At 33.2% G+C, this 24,380-nt stretch overlaps 1 protein-coding gene across 1 annotated transcript in view; it reads left to right on the plus strand.

Moving 5' to 3' along the window:
- CD109 (CD109 molecule) overlaps nucleotides 1-24,380 on the plus strand; it is a 156,467-nt gene that overhangs the window by 53,239 nt on the left and 78,848 nt on the right. The window contains exons 6-10 of the mRNA XM_051997274.1: nucleotides 8,283-8,322; nucleotides 12,229-12,313; nucleotides 20,830-20,926; nucleotides 23,085-23,226; nucleotides 24,176-24,285. Coding sequence (XP_051853234.1) covers nucleotides 8,283-8,322; nucleotides 12,229-12,313; nucleotides 20,830-20,926; nucleotides 23,085-23,226; nucleotides 24,176-24,285 — 474 coding nt within the window. The remainder of the gene's footprint in view (nucleotides 1-8,282; nucleotides 8,323-12,228; nucleotides 12,314-20,829; nucleotides 20,927-23,084; nucleotides 23,227-24,175; nucleotides 24,286-24,380) is intronic.

Below are 24,380 nucleotides of genomic sequence, written 5' to 3' on the forward strand. Positions count from 1 at the left end.
TGCATATATAAATATAAAATATATTTCTATATATGTATACACATACAGACACATACACTCTTCCACACATACATATATTTATTTAATCATACTATAAAATACATGTTTGGGGCACTTCTTCTGCCTCTTCTTTTTTTATGAAGCTCTTTTATATTTTCTAACACAATCCTTTTGATATTATTATTGTTATAGAGAATGTAAAGTTTATCTGAAGAAAATACATAAAAATAAACCCTATTTGAAAGAGAACATTTTTGTGTATGTGTTTCAATGGCCCTCTAGGGGTCAGTGTAATCAAAGAAATAACAGACTCTGTAGTGCTTGAAATGAAACCAGTTATTTAACTGAAATTATGCAGACACACACTCTCTCTCTCTCTCTCTCTCTCTCTCTCTCTCTCTCTCTCTCTCTCTCTCTCTCTCTCTCTATATATATATATATATACATATATATATATATATATATATATTTTTTTTTTTTTCCTCTGGGAGATAGGTTGTTCCAGGCTCTTTTCCTTCACATCTGTTTTTTATGTTACCTTACCTAAACAAAATTGTTATTAGGTTTGTTTGGTCAGAGTGTTTATTTTTGAATGAACAAATGTTTTGTTGAGGTGATTCTTGGCAAATTCCAAATCCTATAAGGAGCATATGGTGAAAATTGTGAAATGTGATGATAGAATTAACATAAAACACAGTTCCACTTATAACAAGTCAGAAAACAGTGGCATTCTCTGTAGCATACAGTTCTAGTTTCCAAAATACTTTGGTCAGGATTCTGCTTAAAAGGAGGTTGCTGCTCTGAGAAAGGTCTTAGGGTCTCATTTTTGTGTTCTATGAGAGAAAGGGCTGGATGATGTTCATGTGATTTTTTTTTTTAGGTCACCAGATCCTGTGGCTACAAAGGAAGCAAGGATTGCAGGGATCATGTAATGTCTGTGGGACCTTTTGCCAGATCACATTTCAGGAATTGCTCCACTAGATGATAGTTATGGAGGCTGGGATGCAGGTTGGGCTCATGGAATGTAGCACTGCTATTCTTAGGATTCTTAGGATTCTTGAGCTTCCCTATCCATTAGTGATATTTCCAGCTTTTCCTTAAAAAGCTTATTTGTATTTGGTCATTTGCATGTTGTCTTCCCCTTTTGACAATGAGTTTTTTTTTTCCCCCTGAGACAATTGGTGTTAAGTGACTTGCCCAGGGTCACACAGCTAGGAAGTGTTAAGTGTCTGAAGTCAAATTTGAACTCGGGTCATCCTGACTTCAGGGCAGGTGCTCTAGTTACTGCACCACCTAGCTGCCTCTGACAGTGAGTTCCTTGAGAGCAAGATCTGTCTTTTACAAACTTTCTTTGGCTTCCTGACTCTTAGCACCGTTTTTATCAAATAATTATTATTGTTGTTGTTATTGTTATTGTTCCTTCATTATTTTAAATAATATTTTTTTCCTCAATTACATCTTAAAATAATTTTAAACATTAAAAAAGTTTTGAGTTTTATATTCTATCTTTCTCTGCCTCTTCTCTCAATATGATATAGATTATACATGTTCAGTCATGTAAAACATTTTCATATTAGTCATTTTGCACAAGAAGATTCATATAAAAAAAGCAAAAAATAGTATTTTTCAGTCTGTATTCAGACAACATCAGTTCTTTCTCTGAATGTAGATAACATTTTTCATCACAAGTCCTTTGGGATTATCTTGGATCATTGTATTGCTGAGAATAATTGTCATTCACAATTAATCATTGTAAAAAAGTGTACAGTGGTTCCTAGGTCTGCTCATTTCACTTTGCATTAGTTCATGTAAACCTTTACAGGTTTTTCTGAAATCATCCTACTTGCCATTTTTTAATAGCACAATAATATTCCATCACAATCTTATACCATAACTTGCTCAGCCATTTCCCAATTGATGATCATCCTTAACCACCACAAAAAGAGCTCCTATAAGTGTTTTTGCATAAGTAAGTCCTTTACTTAAAAAAAAAAAAATATATATATATATATATATATCTTTGAGATATGGACTTCTCAGTAGCATTGCTGGATTAAAGGCTATGCACAATTCTTGTATGTTTCATTCTTGAAGAGTCCCAATGATATCATGAGATTGATGTCTTGACTTGTGAATGAATTGAATTTAAGTGAAGCAGAGCTACACAAAGTCAGTCTGTCCTCCTGAGTCATTGAAATTCAGTGGCAAGGTGAAAGTCAGAATGACTGATAATGACCCAGGATGCAGTTAGTCATCTTGTTCTTTCTAAATTAAAGTCTTTCCCAGGTCTTAGTTTGTCTAAGGCATTGTCTATTCAATGACTAAGGGCTAGGTAAGAATTGAGACAAAAGATTAGCCAATTTACCATCACAAAGCTACCAATCTGGGAGAGGAAGTTCCTTAGAGTCATAAAATAGTAGGTTCTTAATAAATACTTATTAATTGACTGACTATAAAATAAGTTGCCTGACTTCAGGGACCTTAGTTTAGGAGGTAATGTATCCACACAAAAAAAGGTAGACAAGAGAAAAAAGTCTACTGAATGGTACAGACAGATATAGAAGTTTGGAGGAGGGAGATATCATGATGGTTTGTTTGGTTTAGGGAAGCTTTATTATTCTCATTTGTCAAGGAAAGCTTCCTGAATGTCGTTCTGTTTGAATGATATAATTGAGAGAGACTGGTTAGCAAGAGAAGAGAGGGCCTTTCATATATAGGAAGAGAACTCTCAAGAGAAAATCTTCACACAACAGGATCTTGTTTGGAGTAGAGATAAAGAGAGGAAATTCATGCTGACAGGGAGCTTTCCTAGATAAAATTTATTAATAGTAAAGTAAAGGAAGTTGGAAGGAAGTGTGGCAGCCTGTGATGCCTGTTTTCTCTTTTAACCAAAACATGATACAGCACATATAAGTGGCTAGTTCTGTCAGAATGACCTTAGTGACTCCTGAGCACTTTGTTAAGACAATAGTCCATCAGTAGCTATTTATTAAGCATCCATCATGTGCCAAGCATTGTGCTGAGTGTTGCAGATGTTAATACAAATTAAAAAATAAAGGTAGTCTCTCCTCTGAGGCAAACTATATTTTAATAAGGGAAGACAGTGCATAAAAGAGAAGCTGGAAAGGAAGGGGAATGTGAGGGAAACTGGGAAAGAGAAGAGGTACTTGCTTAGGTGCATGGTGGTAAAGTCCAGAAAATGAGGTATAAGACTGGTTTAGGTTCTCTCCAAAATGGATGTCCTGGGAAAAATTCACCAATGGGGGAAGGGATCTATAGAGGCAGAGGCATAGTAATAAAGTCTAGAAAATGAGGAGGGATAGGACTGGAATGTCCAAAATGAGGGTTCAATGAACTGGAAGGTCGAAAATGAATAATTCCTCAACAAGAGAAGAGGTTTATGAGATGGAGGGTAGAGATAGTTTAGTCTTTGATGATAAAATATAGAGAATGAGAAATGGCTGGTTGGTTTTCATATTCAGGAAAATACAGGTAGTGTTCTTTCCAGATGTTCCCGTCTAGGGAAGGAACCTTTACATACAATAATCATGAGTAAACTAGGTAAGGATATCACAGAAATTGATGAAATTCCTTTTAGAAATTCTGAGAGATTTGTAGGCTTTTAGATTTAGACTCATAAGGGACCATAGAAGTCATCTGGTCCAAACCCTCTCATTTTACAGAGGAAGAAATTGAGATCCATAGAGGCTGGCAAGATCATTCAGTTATTAAGGAGTAGAGCCAGAATTCTATCTCAAATCCTTTGTCTCCTTGTTGTTTCTATTGAGGTGGGGTTCAAACCCAGATCTCTCCCCTGACTAATCTGAGAGGCTTTTTTAGTTATACCGTGCTACCTGTCTTGTTCATTCAGCCATGTATAGGACATTCTTTGTGACAAGTAGGGAGAGATGGAAGTCAACATAACAACATTCATAATAGATATTTCTAAAAACCTCAGAGGATGGTATTTAGACATTGAATGTCTGAAGACTGTATCAGTGAAGAATAAGCTTTGGCTCATTCTGCCATACTGGAAAACCTTTCAGATTCAAGCAATAGACTGTGATGATAGACTCTCTCTCTCTCTCTTTCTCTCTCTCTCTCTCTCTCTCTCTCTCTCTCTCTCTCTCTCTCTCTCTCTCTGTCTCTGTCTTAAAAGGTCCTGAGTAAAAGAGATAGTAAAAAGAAGAGAAAGAGTACAACTTGGGTAATATTGTTGAGCATTGATTTTTGCATAAATAGGTCCCTTTACTTTTAAAAAAATATATCTTTGAGATATGGGCTTAGCAGTAGCATTGCTAGATCAAAGGATGTGTGAGGGGTTGTTCTGAAAGGGAAGAATATCTCTTTTACTTCCCTATCCTTTTATATGGGGCTCCAAGAACCTGCAGCATGCACAGTGACTACGTGATGATAAAATCATCTCCTCATTGGGCTAAATCAGATTAGGTAACCAACAGGCTCAAATCTATGGGTAAGTTAGGGGAGTGTCTTCCTTTAGCATGTGAAGACTTCCTCCAGCAGAATGAACAGATGAGAACCATTTGTTCCAGTGACCTTGAAGGTGGCAAAAGCATCCTCTGTGGAGTGCTTAGAGCTTGGTCAGACATCAGAGACGTCAAAGATATTTACTGCATCTCAGGCTGTTGCCAATCATCTTGACTTTTGTTTTTCCACTGGACTTTAATGACTCAGGAAGAGAGAGTGAGGCTGAAGACTGTGTAACTTTGCCTTACTAAAATCCAATTTATAAGCATATCATCATATCACACTAAGATTTCACTGATCCTCTTCAAAAATGAAGGACAAGATGGCAAATTCAAATTTGGCTTTAGACCCTTGACACTTACTAGCTATGTGATTCTAGGCAAGACATTTTCCCTAATTACCTCAAAAAAAAAGGACAAAAAGCAACAACAACAACAACAAGTAAGGGTGCACATACAAATACACGCAATTTTCTTGAAAAAAAAAACTATGTAAGTTGTTGGTACCAAAGACTTTAGTAACTTGATTCATTAGAATTTTTTTTTATCTTCAGAGTGTCCCAAGACATGTTTTTCTTTCTTTAGAAAAGGTTTTGGTTGTTTAAACAAGGCCACAAAGCCTTCAAAGCCAAAGACTGTGTATATTACCAAGCAGATTGTCTTCCAGAAGTTTGTAAGTTGTTTGGAACTATGAACATATGGTCCCGTCTGAAGCAACAGACAATGGTAGGGTTCCCAGGTTTCTCTATTTCACCCATCAGAGTTGGAAGTCCAACCACTTCATTTTAGAAATGGTGGAATAGAGGGTCAGAGAGGTGATGGGTTTATCTAGAGTCACACAAGTCATAAATGGCAGAGGTAGGATTAGAATCCAAGTTTTTTTGATTTCAAACTAAGTGATTTTTCCCCCTATTGTATCACACTGCTTTCCACTTATAACTGACTGGTATTAACTAATTTCCGGTCAATGGAATTCACATTGGTTAAATAAATAGCCCCACTTATATAACTGTTTAGTTCCATTTTTTTCATTTAAAAAAAAACTGTAGAGACAATATTTCAGCCTTCTTCAAGAGTTGAAAGGGGTTTTACTTTATTTATATAATCCTCCTCTTAATTCCTCACCCCCTTTTAATGGCTAGGTAGTATATCATGTTCCTGAAGAATTCATTAAAATTAGACATTCGTTCTAGTTGGGTAGTTTCATAATGGAGTTTTTTTTTTTTCAGGAATACATAAATCAAGTTTTAATAATTCACATTTTTGTGCTTTAGTTGTAGCATCCTTGTTAGAGGAAGAGTACGTTTTAAATAACATGTTTTTTGCTTCTTCACTGGACCTGCTACTTTTATAGATTCTCAAATTGCACCAGAGACAAAAGCATAAGTAATTTTTTATGAAGAAATCATTTACTGGTTAATATAGATTGGCATGACTTTTATGTTTCCATTTGTGGAGCTGCTGGGAAAACTTTGGTGAGATGGGAGTAAAAACCTGGAGTGAGTCTGCTGTAGGAAAGTTTTCCCAAGAATGTACTTCCCTCCCCAGAATAGTGACCATATTGGGTAGGGACAGAGGCCCAACACTGCTGATTTCTATGTATTACAGCCTAGTAGAGGAGGTGAACCTGAAATAAAATGTGTTTGCTTTGAAAATAAGCTGTCCAAAAGTTTTAAACCTTCAGTTTAGTTTCTTTCTTTCTCTAATAGCTGGCAGCTTGATTATACAATAACACAAAACATATTTTAAAACAATTTAAATTTGTCTGGAAACATTGTTTAATAAAACACAATCCTTACCTTTTTCAAAAATACTAATGACTAGATATTAACATTTTTGGGTCCATTAGCTAGAGCATTTACACTTAGAAATGAAAAGTTATTACTAATTTCAGGTTTTTTATTTTTTTGTTTGTTTGTCTTTTGTTTTTGGTACTTAGGACTATTCCTTTGCTTAAGAATAAAATGTGATTATTTTCCTTTCTTGTAATTTTCATGGGTTAAAAAGGATAAATTGATTGTTGACCACGTGAATACCTTGAATAGTATTGGTTTTGAATAAGTTAAGAGTATGACATTCCCAATGTTCTCTCCTAGAACAAAAAAGGATTATTGATTGCTTAGTGTCGAGGACTGATTCTTGTTTTTCTCTTTCTCAAAATGTTTCACATGTAATTATACACACAAATACTCTTGTCTACTCAATACTGTCCTCCTTCCCATCCAAGTATTTGCTAGTCGACATGCAAACCTGGAGAATAACTCACCTGTCCATAATTTAGAATAATTTCTTTTTGATAGTCTGATTGTTTTAGACTTTGATTCCCAGTCATTTCATACTAGTAATGAATTGCTGTGTTTGAAGGATATGAGCAGAAGTCCTTCTTTTTCTTATCATCAATACCATGCTTTATTTCATCCTTGTATACCCCATAGGTCTTGGAATATAGCAGTGATTTGTGTGGAATACATATTTCACAAATATTTTAATTTGTCAAAGGTACTGTAGAAGGATTTGCTGTATTAAATGAAAAGATGTACTATAAAGTGCCTTTTGATCTGATCTTCGCACAGAAAAACAAAGTCATCCAATCCCCCTTTCTAATATATGAATTTTCTGTAATTGCTGTAATTGGATAGGCTGAGGCAGGCCAAAGAATGAATTAAATGGCCAATTGTGTTTCCCTTTAATTCTGTGATTATTTATTAATCAAATGGGAAAATAGAGAGGTACAGGGAAAGGAATACTGAATCATCTGTTGTTGTTTAGTTATGTCTTATTTTCAGTGATCTCTTTGGCGTTTTCTTAGCAAAGATAAAATGATTTTCCTTTTCCTTTTCCATTTCATTTTACAGATGAAGATCTGAGATAAACAGGATTAAATGGCTTGTTCAGGTCTCACAAGTAGAAAATAATTGAGGCTGGATTTGAATTTAGGAAAATGAATCTTAATGATTTGAAGTACAATACTCTATCCACTGTGCTACTAGTTACACTGTGCCACTAGGACTGGGTTCAAATTCCAACTCTGCATAAAGTTATGTGAAGGATCAATAAATACACTTTGGAAGATGTTTACTGTTATTAAAATCTACATTGTCTTATGGATGTTGAGAATCACAGAGAATCTGAGTTTGATTCCTAATTCTGTCACTTATTTCCTGTGTGACAGCAAAGTTTCTTGACCTTACAATGAGGAACTACTTCAAGTATTAGATATATGATTCCATGAACTTAAGTGACAGTTTAGCATGACTGTCAGGTATAAGGATTAGTATAATTTTTCTTATTAGTAATTCTGGAAAGTAATTCAAGGAATTAGGACAATGAGAATATTACATAATTATGAGTACTTGAATTTAAGATAAATTTATGTCCTTAGTTTGTTATTTTCAGTAGCCAGTGAATAAAACAGATATAGCATGGAATTTAATAAATGATATTTCTGAATCTAGAATCTTAGAAGTAAAAAAGATACTGAAAATCTTGGCTAATTTTGCAAATGAGGTAATTGAGTCTCAGAGACTTTAAGTAACTTGCTTAAAAGTCAAATAGCTAATTACTCACATAAGATTTTTTAAAATGCAGGAATATTGGATTTCTTAGGACTCAGGAGTCATATTACTAAATATCCTATTTACAATTTTTTTGTTTGATTAAAGAAACATAAAAATTAAAAAAAATAAAATAATTTATCCACTGATAAATGGTTATTTCTTTGCAGTTTTCAGGATGTCATCTTATAGACAAGTAACCGAACTTATTACATTTCTTTTGTGTTTTTTTTAAAAATAGGGTCAGACCTATTACCAGTCATTCCAAGTTTTAGAATATGGTAAGTGTTGAACAATTTCACTTTAAAAGGAAAAATGTTAATTTCTTCAGAAATAAAGAAAAATATAAGTAATCATGTTATATTGTGCACTATAATTGTGTATAGTTTACATAAATGATGTGTATTATTTTCTTCTGTGTTTCACATAAAAATCCGAAGACTTCAGATTTAGGTCAAATGCCTTATTCTGAAACTTAAATATATTTATATATCTCCTTTAATAATATTATCTTAAGAATGTTCACTCAAATAAGTAAACAATATAGTAGTGTTTATTTATTCAATAATTATTTCTTAAGCCTTGGCCTAAAGGATCTTACTTTAATTGGAGAAAACACCAAAAACACACAAGTAAATATAAAATTTATGACGAAGTAAAAAAATAATTTTTTAAAGGAACATTTCATCTTTCTTTTCTTGCCTTTCTGAGAATGAAATATAATAAAGTAGAGGAAGTAAAGTTTAGGGGAAACAATGTTTAGTATTTTAGGTGATCCAGAGACATCTCAAACTTATAATGTTTAAATGTACTCATTATCTTTCCTGTCAAAATCATCTCTTTTGCAAACTTAGCTATTTCTGTGGAAAGCACCAAGAATTCTTCAAGTCCTGTTTCTTAACTTTGATGTGATTACTCAATTTCCCTCATTTTATCTATCTAGTGTGATGCTTATTTTGCCAATTTTATCTCTACTCTCATTTGCATCACATGCTCCCACGAGTATTTCTCATTTGACTTGTTTTCTTTCTCAGGAGCCATTGAGCCCCAAAATTATTGATTGTCTTTCTTTAAGTCTCTTCTTCACTAAAGTTTTTCTATCCTTTACACTGTTGCCAGGGTGATTTATTTTAAGTGAAGATCTGACCATGTCACTATCTGACTCAGCAAATTCTCTAGTGGTTCCCTATTTCCCTTCAGAATAAAATGTAATCTTTTTTTTTTTTTTTTTTGTTCTTAAAAATTTTTTTTATAACCCAGCTGAAATCTATCTTTCCAATTTTGTTGTGTACATTGCTTTCTCTGTCTTGTTCTCCTAGATTTAGAAAAACCTACCTTCTATGAGTTCTTTATATATGCTATTCCTATTACCACCTCAGTGCCTTTGCACAAGTTATTCCTTACTGGACTGAATTCCTTCCTTATCTCTGTCTCAGAGAATGTCATCATTCTGTTCAATCTGTCAGATTCTATTCAAGCACCACTTTCTATCTTTATTGATCTCCCAAATTGCTAGTGTAATCCCCTCACAAGTACCTTTTATTTACCTTTGAAAGCAAGGATTATTTAATTCTTTACATTTGTATGCCTCGTACCTAACACAGTGCCAACAACCTAGCAAATGTATCTTAAATGTTTGTTGATTGATTGGCTAGAATTTTCTTTAAAAGAAAGAGGCTATCAAGGTATAAATATCAGGTGATTTAATATTGCATCAGGCAGACAACTTATTTCAATGACAGTGATGCAAGGAGCAGGGAAAAAATGAATTAATTGTTATATTGATGTTAGAAGGGGTCAGAAATGGGATAGAGGTGGGATGGAGAGAACCATTAATTACAAATTTTTGGTCTGTATCTTTTGTGATTATTTCTTATTCAAACAATAAAAATTAGGGATGGAAAGAAATCTATTTTTATTATTATTTGGGGACTTGAGCACTCTATAGTCTCATGACCAAATAGACAAATATTGCAAGTCCAAAATGCCTCCTCTTTCCTATTTGAAGTGTCTGTTATTGGAGGGTGATAGTTGCTAATAGGTGAGATTAGGGAGTAGTGGACAGGACTGGGATACTGATGTGAGCCAAGATAAGGTCAAAGAAGTCAAGTTCTCTTTATTGGTTTGTAATTCAAGAGTGTGCTAAATGTTCTAACTCTTGAGAATTCAGAGAATCTTGATGGTGATGAGGAATAGGGCATGACAATGACATATGACCCCCATATTTGGAATGCCAGGTGTTCCTGATCCCTTGCATATATAACATTAACACATATGATAATCTGGCACTTCTTCAGGGTCTGCTTCATTTTTTTTTTTTTTAATATTTCCACTATTTAGTACCGTGCTTGGCATATAGTAGATGATTAATAAATTCTTGTTGATTGAATATTAGGAACTTCCTGTGAGACACTGTACCTCATAAGAGGCATAACAGTTCTTCATTTTTCTTTTTCCTTATCAGGAGCATTCTATTTTAGTCCCAGGATTTCTGATAGATCCCAATGCTTCCTTGATTTTCTAAGAATTCAAATCAGAGAGAAAATGATTTATTTCTGCAAGGAAATTTGGTAAAAATATATGGTGCAATTCTTAACACACAACTGACCTTTAAAACAGGTGACATTTAAAAAGTCATGGAGTTTATGATTTTAAATTGATTAAAGAATTTTATTATTGGAGAGAAAAGAAAATACTTTGTAAATGCTTTGACATGTGATTGGCCATTTGTGAAGCTATTCATTTGTGATTCAAATGTGAATTCATTTGAATGAATGAGTGAGAATGTATTTATTAAGCATTTAGTTTACCAGAGTACTAAAAAGAGACAATTGTTCCCTCCCTCGCCCACCCCCAAGGGATTGTATTTTTATATAGAGACAGTGCAAATAGGGTATTTGTTCCATTTGGTCCCCATAGGTCAGAACTAGAAATAGTAAGTGTCAGTTGCAAAGAGTTAAAATAGGTTTGATGTAAGGAAAGAGTTTAGAATAATTAGAACCTCAAAGTGAACTGGGCTGCTTTGGAAGTTGTGGGCTGTCCTTCACTGGACAGTAGTATTTAAGTGATTTCTAACTAGTGCTTATTGGTTCTCTTATTTTGGGAATTCTTTGAAAGATATACATTATTATTACCAGTGTTAAAATATTAATAATTCTATCTTTTTGAACTAAAATAGACTTACTTTCTGAATAGCAAAAACCTACTTTCTCTCTGATTTCCCTCTCCCCATTAAAAAACAAAAACAAAAACAGTCTTGTAAAAATTATGTAAAACCAAGCAAAAAAAATCATCAGCTATGTCTAAAAATGTCTTATTCTTTAGTCTTTATTCATCATTTTTCTATCTGATGATTCATCTGTTGGTGGTATTGTTCTTGTTCTTCTTGAAAATATGATAGTTCTCTCTGGGGGAGAGCAGTTTCTCAGGGAAGTTTTCTGGAGGCAACCTTAGTATCAGTTCAGATTAATAATTACCCCAAATGCAGCCAGGGGATAAAAGTTCAGATCTTTTATTGCCTCCAATATAGCCGGTTAGCTTAGAGGCCTATCTCTCTGCTTAGTTCCAAGAGCTCTCTCCGAATGTCTCCAAATCCAAAGGTTTGTCCTTCAGCCTCCAGCCAGCACAAAGGTGAATCTGTCTTGCCTCTGAGTGAGGGCTTGTGGCTCTCAATCTCCCAGAGTGCGCTATGTCTGTCCCAGTATGCTCCTCTCCTATCTAATTCAGCTGAACTCTCTCAACTGGGCCTCTGCTTTCTTCTTATGTATCAGAGAGTGGGATTATGGGTTTTCTCCCATAGTGCTCTCTGGCCCTAAGAGCTTCAAGGGAGGTGTGAATTCGGATATCTCATATTAAACCCTGAAATCTCCCGAATGTGTGAACTCCAATGAGTAAAGGTGTGAACACAAGCATTGTATCAAGTAGTTCTACTTAGTACCTTGTTTTAGGTTCTGGCCCAAAACTTCTCCTTGTAAGATCAGATCAGTGATACTGAACCTTGCTAAATTAGATAATTATTGTCTCTATCAACTCTAATGACTTAACAGTTTGTAACGATTCCAACACTTCATTATCAGTCCTTTAGACTCATGATTAACCATTGCATTGATCAAACAAATTTCAAAGCCATTATTTATAATGAAATCAATGGAATTTTAAATAATTTTAAGCTTATATTTGTTTTTCAGTATTACCCAAATTTGAAGTTACTCTCCAGACACCTTTATATCATTCTTTGAATTATAAAAGCTTGAATGGCACTGTTACTGCAAAGTAAGTATTATTACTTTCTCTCTCTCTCTCTCTCTCTCTTTTTCTCTCCTCCCTCCCCCTTAAATTCTGTATTTTAGCTATGATATTTTTATGTTTTTAATTCTTTATGATTTTAAAATAATTTTAATAGAATCTGGCTAGTTTCATTTTGTAATATTTTTGAAATTTGGCATCCGATTTTTTGTTTTTCATTTGTTTTTGATAGTAGATACTTTGCACAGTTTTTTAAATGTTTAGTCTATTACCTTTGTTCTAGTATTTCTTGTTTTGTTTTCTTCATTTTATTTTTTAAAAGAACATTTATTTTTTTTGTTTATTTTATAATAGCTTTTATATTTTTCAAAATGCATGCAAAGATAGTTTTCAACATTCATCTTTTCAAAAACTTGTTTTCCAAATTTTTCTTCCTCCTCCTTTCCTCCTCTCCTAGGTAGCAAGTAATCTAATATATACATGTTATCATGCTGCATAAGAAAAATCAGATCAAAAGGGGAAAAATGAGAAACAAACAAAATAAACTTAAGCTAGCAAACATCATCAATAACAAAAAGATGAAGATATAATGTTTGATCTTCATTCGATCCCTGTAATTCTCTCTCTGGATGCAAATGGCTCTCTTCTTTACATGTTTATTAGAAATGGCTATCATCTCATTGTTGAAAAATCCCCTCATTGTTTTTTTTTATTTTTTTTTATTTTTTTTTATTTTTTTATCCCCTCATTGTTGAAAAGAACCAAGTCCATCACAGTTGATCATGAGCTAATCTTATTGTTGCTGTGTATAATGTTCTCTTGGTTCTAGTCATCTCACCTAGAATCAATTAATTTCATTCTATTTTTGAAGGTGTCTGCATGGGTAAGGTTTTTTTGCCTTTTGTTCTATGATTATTTAAAAAAATTTTTTCCCTCAAAAGCTCTAGTGTCATTTTTTATCTTTTGCTTCATTTCTTCTATCTTCTCTTGGAGTCCTGTATTGTCATTTTCTTTAGATTCTACTTTAATTGTTTTGGAATTAGTTAGTCTTTTCTAATTTTATTCTTAGGCCTTTTAAAATCAATAGTATCCCTTCATTGTATTTGTTCAGAATTTCCTTCTCTTTACTTATATTTTTAGCTACCAGTTCCCATTCTAGAACATTGTGCCAGAGTCACATTCTGGCCTTTTCTGTATTCTCAGGTAGGGAGATAGGTTTTATTTATGTGTTTTGTGTACGTGGTTGCTGCTTCAGTGATAGATGAAAGGCTGATTCTCTGCCTATTCCTTTGCTACAATCCTTGACTACTGCTTCCATTGTCTGATGGCTCAATTCAGGTGTTGATCTTGATCTTTATTTTGGTTCCTTTTCTTTCTGCATTCTCCAACTGAAAACTGTATTTGTTCCTTGATTTAGCTCTCACAGGTCCAAACTGGATTACAGAAGATTGTGCTATTATTAGGCTTTCTGCAAATAATCTTGTATGGGTGCATAGGTTATGAATTGGCCTTGTGTCCTGCTTTGGTTCTAAGAAGAGTATTGACTTTAGGACCCTTGAAGGACTTTCAGAACTCATTCCTGTTTTGATAGTGTTGCTGCTATGAATGTATGTATGGCTATGAATGCTGTATTGTCTGTTGGTGTGGTGACCTTTTGAGGATGATTGTCTTTGTCTATTCCTCTGACATGCTGTGACTGAGATCCTACTGGTTTTAATTGTCATTCACAGGAACTTATGATTATTATTCTCTGTGATATGTCTCTGAGTGTCCATAAGATTGTGGTTATCTTTTTTTTGCATTATTGGAATAGGAATTTAATTGATATTTCTCTTTGTTCTTAAATGCTGTTCCATATGGAGCCCTTTTAGATTTTTTTTCTGGGGTGTTTATAAGAGAGCTGGCCTCCTTTAAGACCATTCATGTTGTCATCTTTCATTTCTTAATTCTGAATATTGTTTCTTGTGGCAACATAATATTCTATTATGTCCAGATACCATATATTTTTTAAAAATTCCCGTCCACCAGACATTTATTTTAGTATTATCTCCCATCCAGGGTTTCCTCAAACTATGGCCGCGGGTCAGAAGCGGCAGCTGAGGATGTTTATCCCCCTCACCCAAGGCTATGAAGTTTCTTTATTTAAAGACCCACAAAACAAAGTTTTTGTTTTTACTATAGTCCGGCCCTCCAACAGTCTGAGGATAGTGAACTGGCCCCCTTTTTAAAAAGTTTGAGGACCCCTGCATTAAACCATAAGTTCCTTGAAAGCAGGGATTCTTTTTTGCCTTGTTTTGTATGCTCAACTCTTTGCACAGTTCCTGGCACAAAATGTTTAATAAATTTTTATTGATTGATTTTTCAGTTCTTAATAACTACAGAAATTGCTGCTATAAATATTTTGATGCAAATTGTATCTTTCTTTTTATATTTATTCTCATTGTATATGATTAACAGTGAACTCTTTGAAGTAAAAAATATAGATATTTTAGTCTCTGTTTTAACATTATTCCAAGTTATTTTCTACAATGGTTGGATAAGTTCATAGCTCCATGAATAGCCTGTTTTTATTGCTGTTTTCCTACAACTCTTCTGGTGAACTTTTTGGTCATCTTTGCCCATTTTGTGAGTGTGAGGTGAAACCTTAGAGTTGTTCTGAACTGCATTTCTTGTTACTAATTATTTGGAGCAGTCTTTCATATGCTTGTTAATAGTTTGCAGTTCTCTAGTTACTTATATTTTTAAATTGCTTATCTACTAAAATAATGGCTCTTGGACTTAAAATTTTTTGCTAATTCCTTATGTAAATATATTTGCACTAAATATCTTTGACATGATACTTGTTGACATCTTTCTTTCTCATCTTAATTATGTTAACTCTGTTCCAGCAAAAGCTTTTCAATCTCATATAATCAAAATTTTCAATTTTTATCTTTTGTGATCACCTCTATACCTAATTTCTCTTAAAATCTGGCTTTTCAACATCTAAAACTTTTGTTAAGATTGCTATGTCTAAGTAGGGTAAGGGTTCAGTTGTTTTTGATTAGCTCAAAAAACAATAAAGAGGATGTTTGTAAATCCTCTGCATACAGTCAAGTCACTTCAACACAGATTCAGAGTGACTTCTGGCATAACAGAATAGCATATCCTAATGACTTAGAAGTTTTTTGAATGATCTTAAAACTTAACAGTGTTTAATATTATTATTAATTTTAACAAAATAAAAATAAAACATCTTTTCAGACCATTAAGTAATTCTGGGGTTTAGCAGTGACGATGGCTAGCTTCTGATAGTACTTGATGGTTGACATGACAATATCTGCTTTGGTATTTGGCATAATTTAATAATGCTGTTTTTAACACTTAATAAATGCCAGATTTCAGCAAAAGCAGACTCAGCAAAAACAATGCCATCTGTCTAGTTCTGATGGGATTTTTAGGCAGTGTGGCAAGTGCTGGGTGGTGGTGATTTCCCAGCTTAAGTTTTTCACAGATCAAAAAGTTGCCAAATTTCTACCCTAGACATATGTTTATCATAAAGTTATGTGAAACCTTTGTAACAACATAAGAAAATAGGCAAAAATTTTGTTTAGGATTTTCTTACCAACTCAGTCTTCTGTCCAGGTTCAACAAAGTTGACAACTTTTCTTTTTGAGTATTTTTTGAATTTGGGTACCATGGAGAAATTTATGAATCAGAAAATATGTAAATTCTGTATTTTCATAATTGCTACTCTACACACTTTATATTATTCAAAATGTCAAAAAAATCTTTGTACAAATTTCCTTTTGAATTCTTTGCCTTTGAATCTTGGAACATATAAAAACAAGCCTATCATTGACATGCATATGGACTTAATTGAGGCTGTACTTCATCTTGGATTTTGTTCTTAATTTTCATATTGTTGTGTTTTAGAATTTAAAATTAAATCCTTGCATTTTGCTAAAGTTTGAGACTTTTTGGAACACTTTAATGCTCCAAGGATTTACTGTCTCTTTGGACTTGTCTAAGAGAGTGACAATTTGGCATCTGGGCCCCTCTTGGGCTTCCTGGATCTCTCCATTTTGTCTGGCCTTATCCCTTGGAAAAGGTGCAGCAATAGTAGCACCAACCTGGAAATTTGATTTCTACCTTGGTTTTCTGCATTCCAGAGAAGATTGGCGGCAGGAAAGGATTCCTTGCTGGAGATGACTGTGCCTGGATTGAAGGATTCCTCTGATTAGCTTATTATTCTGTCCTCAAGTCTCTTCCGTTTTTTTTTCTGCTGATTGAAGCTGTGAGAAACTGAGCCTACAGAATTTTTAGAGATGTTGCCTTAACATTCAAAAATGGGTGATTGAGGCAGGATGAAAAGAAAGGAGGGGATGTCTGACAAATGAGCAAGATAGGAAATCTCCTTAAATACAGAAGCAGATGGGCCCAAGTGATTATCACTCCCCCTTGTTAATACCTTCTTTTTAAAAAATTTGCTATCTTTTCTCTCTTTCTGTATTAAATATGCTTATTTATGTATGAATCTTCTTCCAGATACAAAAGTAAGTTCTCTAAGAGGAAAAATTGTTTCATTTTAGTTTCGTAACCTAACACCCAGCATAGTGCCTAATACATATTCAGTTCTATACTCTCATATTCATCATTTCTTCTAGCATAGCAACATTTTATTATATTTATATACTATAATTCATTTAGCCATTCTTCAATTAATAGGCAGCTATTTTGTTTTTTTAATAGCTATTTTACATGCAAAAATAGTTTTCAATAGTCAGCCTTGTAAAACCGTGTGTTCCAAATTTTTCTTCTTCCCTACCCACGTCCCTACTCTCTTAGGTAGCTAGTAATCCAAAATTGGTTAAGTATGTGCAATTCTTCTAAACTTATTTCCACATTTATCATAGGCATCTATTTTGTTTGCAATTTTTTGCTATCACAAAAAATGCTGCCATCAATATTTTGGTATTTATGGAGACTTTTTCTTATCAAAAACTTCTTTAGGATGGCATATCTAATATGGAATCTCAGGTTCAAAAGGAATGGTCATTTTAGTTTTTCTATTTGCATAGTTCCAAATTGCTTTTCAAAATTGTTGTATTGATTCTCTGTTCCACTAACATTGCAGTAGTTTGTGTATCTTCCTACAACTAGCTCTTTAACATCTACTTTTCCCTTCTTTTGTAATTTTTGCAAATTTTCAGGATATAAGATAAAACTTCAAGGCTATTTTGATATGCACTTCTGTTATTAAAATTTGGAACATTATTTCATATAGTTGTTAAATAGTGCTATTTTTCTTTTGAGAACTGTTTGTTTTTATCCCTAGCCCACTTATCTATTGAGGAATGGCTTTTGGTCTTATATAAATTAGTTAAATATTTCATTATCTTGGAAACCAACTACTAGAGTATTAGAGTACTTGACTATTAGAACTCTTCAGTTATTTAAATTAATTTGCCTTTCTCAATTTCTCTAAATACTTGGATTTTTCTTTCAGAATTCCCACCTAGTTTGTGACTTTTCATCAGAAATACTTGAAAGTCCTCTACTAAAGATGATTTTTTTTACCTGTATAGTATTGTACTCAGTTTTATAGGATGCTATTCTTGGTTATAATCCTTTATCTTTTCGATTTGGAATATTGTGTTTTAAGAGCTCTTCTCATTTTCAGTAGGAGTTTCCAGGTTTTTTTATGGACTAGACTGTATTTTTTTTTTGTTTGTTTTTTTGAATTTCTTTAGTATAGTTGCTTACAATATTTTTATTTTGTTGTGGAAACTCTGAATTTTGGAAATGACATACCTGGGATTTTTTTCCAACTTCCTTTGGAAGGAAATGATTGATGGATTCTTGCTAGCATTGCTTTGTTCTCTAGTTCTAATAGATATGGGAAGTTTTCATTTATGATTTTTTAAACTATATTGTCCAGGCTTTCCCCCCTCCCTTTCAAATCCTGGTTTTCAAGGAGTCTAATGATTCTCCATTTGTTTCTTCTTGACCATTTTCCCAGATAATAATTGTTTTTGATAGTAAATGGCCTAAACAGTTAATTATCAATAGTTGTACATTTTCCTTTTGTGACTCCAAGCACTTGAATGATTTCTTGAGTAATTTTTACTTTTCTCTTTGCATTTGGCATATTCCGAGCTATGCACAGTAGAGAAAAACATGGGAGGTGTGATAAAGATGAATTAATGGAATAGCTGGTGTTCTAATAGGGGCTTCACTGGTCTTATTGACCTGAGCATTAAAAAAATCTTCCTGTGTATTCATAACATATTTTTGTTTTCCTTTAAATTTCAAGTTTTTTTTTTGTTGTTGTTGTTGCAATTACATCCCCAAAGTATAGTAAAAGTCCTTTTGCCTCTAAACCCAAGATTTCAAAGTCATTAATGTAACTTGGTGAGAAAATAAAGATATTTTATAAAACTTTTTGGTGGAATGTCTGTAACAGCCATCAGCCAGAAGATCCTTAAGGAATCCAAATGGTACAAAAAGCAGATGCCATTGATTGATTATTTTAAGCTAGTGAAAGCACAAAGGTGATGTTGGGGTCTCACCAGTCTCTCCATCTTCTGATAGTACCAACTAATGTCCCAGCAACTTCTAACTTAGTTTTGAGAGGAAGACCATGGTAGAGAGGTTTACAGCAGTATGGTATAGAGTACGATACTCTCACACTCACTTAAAAATAATACAGAGTGGAAGGTAAGATTCAGGTTAAAAATATTTTAGTTTTAAGAATTTCATTTACTGCACATTATTCATGATATTGCAGATTTTATAGTGTTGTGAAAAGTGGAAAATTATGAGATAATTTTTTTTTTTTTACTGAGATGTTAGCACAAAAAAACCCCACAGAATTCCAAGGAGTTACTAGCAAGAAAAAATGTTTTGCCTGTTACCAATTTTATATACTGCATTGTTGTGGATTATGTCACGATCACTATATTAGAAAAAGTACATATTATCAAAATTAATGTTCTGTTATGAAGAATTGTAGCAGAAAAAATTATTTTCAGCAATCTCTAGCAAAAGATAACAATTTTTATTGTGAAAACCTAACCCCTTATTTCCCATAGATTCAGTGTGTCAACATCTGTGTTTTTTACTTTCTTATTGTTTTCTAGACATGCTAACCCTGTAAAAGTTGAGCATTGATTGTATTTTCTATTTTTTTTCAACCTTTGGTTTTAATATTTCTTGCTGTCTGATAGAGTCATTCATGTCTCTGGTCTGTTTTAGTTCTTGGGGATTACACTTCTTGGGCAAGGTTTACCACTTTTCTTCTAAGCTATTTATTCTTCTTTTGATTCTTTCCTCAAGAGTGTTTATTTCATTTTTTAACACTTTCTCCCTCTTTGTTTCTTCTAGGTATTCATGTTATATGTATGAGAAATCTATTTTTTAAAAAACTTTGAGTCTTTGTTTAGAGTTGTTATATAATTGTTCTCTCCTTTTGAGGATTCTCTATATCTACTTTTTTTTTTTTGACTCACTCATTTTTCCAAGTTTAGCTATAGAGTTGTGGAATTGTGGCAGACTCAAGCTCTACCTCTAATGTACTGTTGGGTGGGCTTCTTGCCAGAGAGTTGGATGAAGTTCTATGCCTAGAGTCAGAAAGATTTGAGTTCAAATTTGGCCTTGGATACTGGGCAAATTACTTAACCACCATTTACCTCAGTTTCCTCTGTTGTCCAATGGGAATAATAGTAGCAACTATGTCCTAGGGTTGTTGTGAGGATTAAATGAGATAATATTTGTAAAGTACTTTTGTGCTAGTTGGTGTTTAGCTTAATAAATGCTCATTTATTTCCTTTCCTTCTCTGCTTGATTTTTGTCTGCACCTGGGTTTCTTTGTTGATTTTCCATCTCCTGGGTTTAGATTCTCTTGGATCTTTGAGTTTCAAGAGTGCTGGATCCTCAGGTACTCTAGGACATCTTGAGACAGAGTGCTGGGAACCTCAGAGTCCCCAGACCTACGATGTCCTAATCTGAGCATTAGTGTGCCGTTGTGGATACTATCATTTTCTATGTCTTCTGAAAGTCATACCCTGTGGATTTCTCAGGGGACTCGCTCCTCAATATCTCTGGATACAGAGTCTTGCAGCCTTATTTGTTTCTGGCCTGTTTCTGGTAGCAGTATGAGGATTTTTGATCTCTGGGAAAGTGAAACTAGAGAATTGTGACATATAAACCCTTTTCTGGGATAAAGCATCAACTTTTTTTTTCTCTCACTATATCAATTTCTTATTCTATCTCATTAATTGCTGAAAGTTCAGTGGATACCTTTGATAGTGATAGACACATTTGCAATTGATTGGCTCAAGGTTTCTTTGGAAAGCTTATTAATAATGATATTAACTTTTATTACAATTTCTACTTGAATGTCTTAAGGATAAACTATTGCTCATTATTGGAATAATTGTGATATTTTTAGGTGATAGTGTGAAAAAAAAAGATCAAGGATTACTGTTCATAATTGGCATTTTTGACTATTATTTTGACATGATCCAATTTGAAATAGAAAAAGATGGTTATTTTTTTTTCAGGTACACATATGGAAAACCAGTTAAAGGAGATGTAACACTCATATTTATACCTCTGTCAATCTGGGGAATAAAGAAAACTATAACTAAACATTTTGAGGTAAGAATTTTTTATAAAGAAGTCATGAGATTTTTCTAATATAGAAAACACAATCAATTAGTAAATATTTATTAAGCATCTATTATGCCAGGTATTGTGCTAATAAGCATAGGGGATGCAAAGAAAGGCAAAAGACAATTCCTGTTCCCAAGGAGCTAACAGCCTAATGGAGGAGATGACATGTGACAACTATGTACAAAAAGCTGTAAAGAAGAGACATTGGAAATAATCAACAGATAGAAGGCACTAGTGGGTGATGGGATTTTAGCTGGTTCTTGATGGAAGCTAGGAAAAGCAGGAGACAGAAATGAAGTGAGAAGGTATTCTAGGTATGGGGGACAGCCTTTGAAAATGCTTGGAATCTGGGGATGCTGTTCAAGGAATAGCAAGGAAGCCAACGTCACTCAATCAAAAGAGTATGCGAGAAGCAATGTAAAGGAGTAAGAAGACTGGAAATGTGTGTATTGGGGAGGTAGGTAGGTTAAGAAGGATTTTGAACGCCAAATGGAATTTGATATTTGATTATTGAGGTGATATGGAATCAGTGGAGTTTGTTGAGTAGGGGGAATGGCATAGTCAGACGTATACCTTCGGAAGATCATGAAAACTGAGTGTTTAAATTAAGATTTTGCCTTTATATAAATTTACATAAATTACAAAAATATATTAAGAAATAGACAAATTAGTAGGCCAATCCAAATTTAATAATAATGATAATTATGATTATATATGATTTTAAAATAAAGCACTTTACATACAATATCTCATTTCAGCATCACAAACAATCTTTGAGCTAGGTTTTTGTAGGTATTTCTATACATGGAGTTTGAGAATCAGAGTCTCAAATAATAAATTCAAATAACTTAAATAGTAAATATCAGAAGTAGGAGTTGAACTTTAGGTTTTCTGACTCCAAATCTACTAGTCTTCACTATCTCTTACAAGGTGATGAGTGACTTGATAACTTCTGGCCTGAAATCAGGAAAATCTAAGTTCAAATTTTACCTCAAAAATTTTGCTAGCTCTGTGGCTCTGGGCAAGGCCTTTATCCCTGTCTGCCTCAGTTTGCTCATCAGTAATATGAGTTAGAGAAGAAAATGGCAAGCCAGTCTAGGATCTTTGCCAAGAAAACCTTAAATGGAGTCACAAAGAGTTTAACACAACTGAAATGATGAACAACAACAAAATAATAAACTATGATAAATCTTGAGTAATAAACTTGCTGTAAAATGTTGTAAACTTTAAATGTAGATAGTCCAAAAGTAGAGGTGTCTCACTAAGTTAGCAAAGGAAACATTAAAAAACTAATAATTCTTTATCACATAAAAGGCTTTACTTTGAGTGACTCTTACTTCATGTTAGAAAAATTGGGGCAATTTTTGGTGTCTTCTCAAGGTTGTAGGAGTACCTCTGAGGAGTCAGAAATCTTTTTTTCCTAATGTTAACAGCTCCAAGCTCCATTCCAGTGCATTACTTTATTATTTACTGACAGTGGGTAACTCTCTAGTGCTATTTAACCAATTAATTTCAATTAGCTTTTTAAAAATAGACATTTACTTTGAAAATATAGCATATAGAAATCTAATGTTTCCCTTAAATACCTTGGGGACATAATTCTCTCCTATCAGTTCTTTATTTTCTTAAGGTACTTTTATTGTACAGCTTAAGTCTCTAGATCCAGACTCCCCAGCCTCTTCCATATAATGGACTACATTAGCAAAATTGCTGATTCCTGTTCACTCAACCTTTATTACGATATTAATAGGAAGGTTTGCATTAGCATTTTGTATACATTATCTCATTTAGTCTTTGCCGCATTCTGTTGGTTAGGTGCTATTATTCTCCTCACTTTATGAGGAAACTGAGGCTGAGGATGCTTCAGTGACTTGCCTAGGGTTACACAGCTAGGATTATGTCTCACATAGTTCTTGAACTCAAGTCTTCCTAACTTCAAGACCAACATTCTATGCACTATACCAACTAATTGCCTCATTTACATAGTTACTCTTTAAATATAGCAGAATTTTATATTTTTATGAAGAGAAAGGGAATGAGAATGAAGCAGTTTTGATTTTGTTGTGGTTAGAATTTAATTTAAATATTTTTAGAATTTGAATAACTCAATTGAAAAAATAATGCATTCCTTTTTTTAAAACAGATAAATGGATCTGCAAACTTCACTTTTAGTGATCTAGAGATGAAAAGTGTCATGAATCATGCAGAGGAACTACCTTACCCCAATGATAAATCTTCTCCAGGACCAGTGGAAATTGTCGCTGTGGTGACAGAATCACTTACAGGTATATAGCACATTTATTCTAAAGGTAACGATTTTTTATTATAGTATTATGGTATCTTCTAAAGAACTTTTAAAAAAATCACTGACCCATAGTTTGATGCTTCTTATATAAGATTTTCTTTGTACAAATACATTTGTAAATTTTATTGTCTCTTCTAATCCACTAGGTAGAAGTTACTGTTCAGTGATATTGAATATTTTACTAGTTTCCATAGAATTAAAAAAAAAAACCCACCTTTTAAATTTGTTTCATTCATTTAATATTTATTAAGCCCCCAGTTTAAAATATTGTAGTAGTTACTGGGAAGGTACAAAAATTAAATGATATATCATCTTGCACTTATAGAACTTATATTTTAATATATTAAATAGATATAAACATTGAATAATATAAAATATTCTTGATATATTTTTTATTATCTCTATAACCTATAAATCAATTATATGAGATTAGTAGCTAGTATGATTTTTCTTATATTCACCACTGAAAACTTTGGGTATTCTCTCAGGTTTTAGTCTGTGGCTGGAACATGTGGTCTTTCTTCAGGCTAAACATAGTCTTTGTTTTCATTCAAATATCTCCTGAAATCTCACTTCACTCATGATGTCTTTCCTTTTTGTCATTTTCTGATGTTATATTGGATCATAGATCTAGAATTGTAAGGAATCTCACATTTCCAAAGTCCCTTCTCTTTGTGACAATAGAGTTGCTTTATTTTCACATTACACATAACTTTAATAATGGGGCAAAGGGGAGGAGGGAAGGAGGAGAAAGAGAAGGAGAGAAAGAGAGAACCCTTCTGCTCAAGAGCCAAAGGACTTAAGGAAAATGAGCTTCTGAAATAACTACTGATTAACTTATTGATACTGAGCCCTGGGGAAATTATTAGAAAATATCTGTTGGTAAAAGCTAATTTCTTTTTATCTAAATGGTATTATTTCTGAAACAGGAATTTCCCGAAATGCAAGTTCAAATGTATTTTTCAAGGCAAATGACTACACAATTGAATTTTTTGATTATGTTAATGTCTTGAAGCCTTCTCTCAACTTCACGGTTACTGTAAGTTGGTATATTTAATTATATGTGAAAATCAGTAGTTAAAATAATGATTTCATATGTATTATGTTATTGTTAAAATATTATAATTACATTAT

This window comes from Antechinus flavipes, chromosome 4 (assembly GCF_016432865.1).
Source record: "Antechinus flavipes isolate AdamAnt ecotype Samford, QLD, Australia chromosome 4, AdamAnt_v2, whole genome shotgun sequence".
NCBI classification, from domain to species: domain Eukaryota; kingdom Metazoa; phylum Chordata; class Mammalia; order Dasyuromorphia; family Dasyuridae; genus Antechinus; species Antechinus flavipes.